The sequence below is a fragment of the Triticum dicoccoides genome, chromosome 6B (assembly GCF_002162155.2).
Source record: "Triticum dicoccoides isolate Atlit2015 ecotype Zavitan chromosome 6B, WEW_v2.0, whole genome shotgun sequence".
NCBI lineage: Eukaryota > Viridiplantae > Streptophyta > Magnoliopsida > Poales > Poaceae > Triticum > Triticum dicoccoides.
Window position 1 is genome coordinate 658,253,753 of NC_041391.1, and position 1,524 is coordinate 658,255,276.

At 60.6% G+C, this 1,524-nt stretch overlaps 1 protein-coding gene across 1 annotated transcript in view; it reads left to right on the top strand.

Moving 5' to 3' along the window:
- Positions 1-951: 951 nt before the first annotated feature.
- Positions 952-1,524, top strand: part of LOC119323170 (diacylglycerol kinase 7-like) — a 7,455-nt gene continuing 6,882 nt past the window's right edge. The window contains exon 1 of the mRNA XM_037596756.1: positions 952-1,479. Coding sequence (XP_037452653.1) covers positions 1,084-1,479 — 396 coding nt within the window. The 5' untranslated portion in view covers positions 952-1,083. The remainder of the gene's footprint in view (positions 1,480-1,524) is intronic.

A 1,524-nucleotide genomic window follows, 5' to 3' on the forward strand; every position in this document is an offset into this window, starting at 1 on the left:
AGAAAAAACCCCCAGCCCCTAAACTGCTAACGCGTGGAAACCTTGTGGTCCTGGTTGGTGGCACCAACCGGGACAAAAGGTCCTCCTGCCTGGGCAAGCGGCAAAGGCCACGTGGAGCCCCATCTGTCCCGGTTCCTGGGCGAACCGGGACTAAAGGTATAGGGCTTTAGTACCGACCCTTTGGTCCCAGTTCGGCAACCGGGACAAATGGCCCTCACGAACCGAGATGAATGGGCCTTTTTCTACTAGTGACCATACACCGACACCCTCTTCCTCGATGACCTAGCCAGGCCGGGCTACCATTGAAGATCGCCGCGCTGGATCCCTCCGGCCGTCATCGACTTCATGACCACCGCCACCGAGCGCCACCTGATGAAGACCGACACTGAAGCCCTCATCTCCTTCACCGTCCACAGTAGCCCTCCAACAGCTCCACAACAGAGGCCGCCCCCGATCAGTACCTCCCCCGCCGCCGTCGACTCGCCACCGGTCTCTTTGCCCGGCAACGAGCACCGGCGGCGGCGAGAGTGGGAGACGGTGGGTGGCGTCTAGGGTTTTGGATAATATAGCATCATCATGTCACATATCTCCAACATTAGTACATTTAGGTCAAATATATGAATAAAACATCAAAACCCTCTAGAAAGAGTTTTTGACTTCAGATCCATCTGCGGAGCACTACGCTCTAGGAAAATTCAACGAAAACGCCAGCCATGCGATGCGCGTCCCTTTCACCGCGTCAAGAAAAGTAAATTCCTCCCCTGTAATGAAAAGACGTAAATGCTCCCGTCCAACGACGCGCTCCGCACAGCGCAAGAGAGCGAGCACCAGTCGTCCCAGTCCACCTAATTAGCCTCCCCCGCATCAAAAAAAAAAAAAGGAGCCTCCCCCATTAACAAGAACTTTATTCCCTGCCTGCATATATACAGTACCCGTCAGCAATCAATAATAAAGTCGGCGCTGGGCTCAGCGCTCCTCCTCTTTCTTTCCCCAATTCATCCAGCTCCCCGGTGCCAATTCGGCAGCTGCCTAGCTGTGATACACTGTTGCCTTTTCCTTTCCCCGGCGGCGGGAGGCGCGGCGATGGAGCGGGCGGAGGCGGAGGTGGGGATGGCCGGCAACGGCGACGCCGTCCACACGCCCCACTCGGCGCCGCCGACGGCGCCGTCGGCGCGGGTGTCGATCTGGGAGTCGGTGCGCGCGTGCGGGGTGTGGGGCCGGGACGTCGACAAGGCCGAGCTGCGGCGCCGCGTCGTCATGCCGCTCTACGCGCGCCGTGCCGTGGCCGCCGCCGTCGCCGAGAAGGACGAGGCCGCCGGCGTGGCGGCCGCCGCGGCGGCGAGGGACGAGGGAGGGGAAGACGGGGAGGAAGGATTGGAGGTGGTGACGCCGATGGTCGTGTTCGTCAACTCCAAGAGCGGCGGGCGCCACGGGCCCGAGCTCAAGGTGCGCCTGCACGAGCTCATCAGCAAGGAGCAGGTGGGTGATGACCTCGCGATTCACGTGCTCCATCCCAATTCTGGC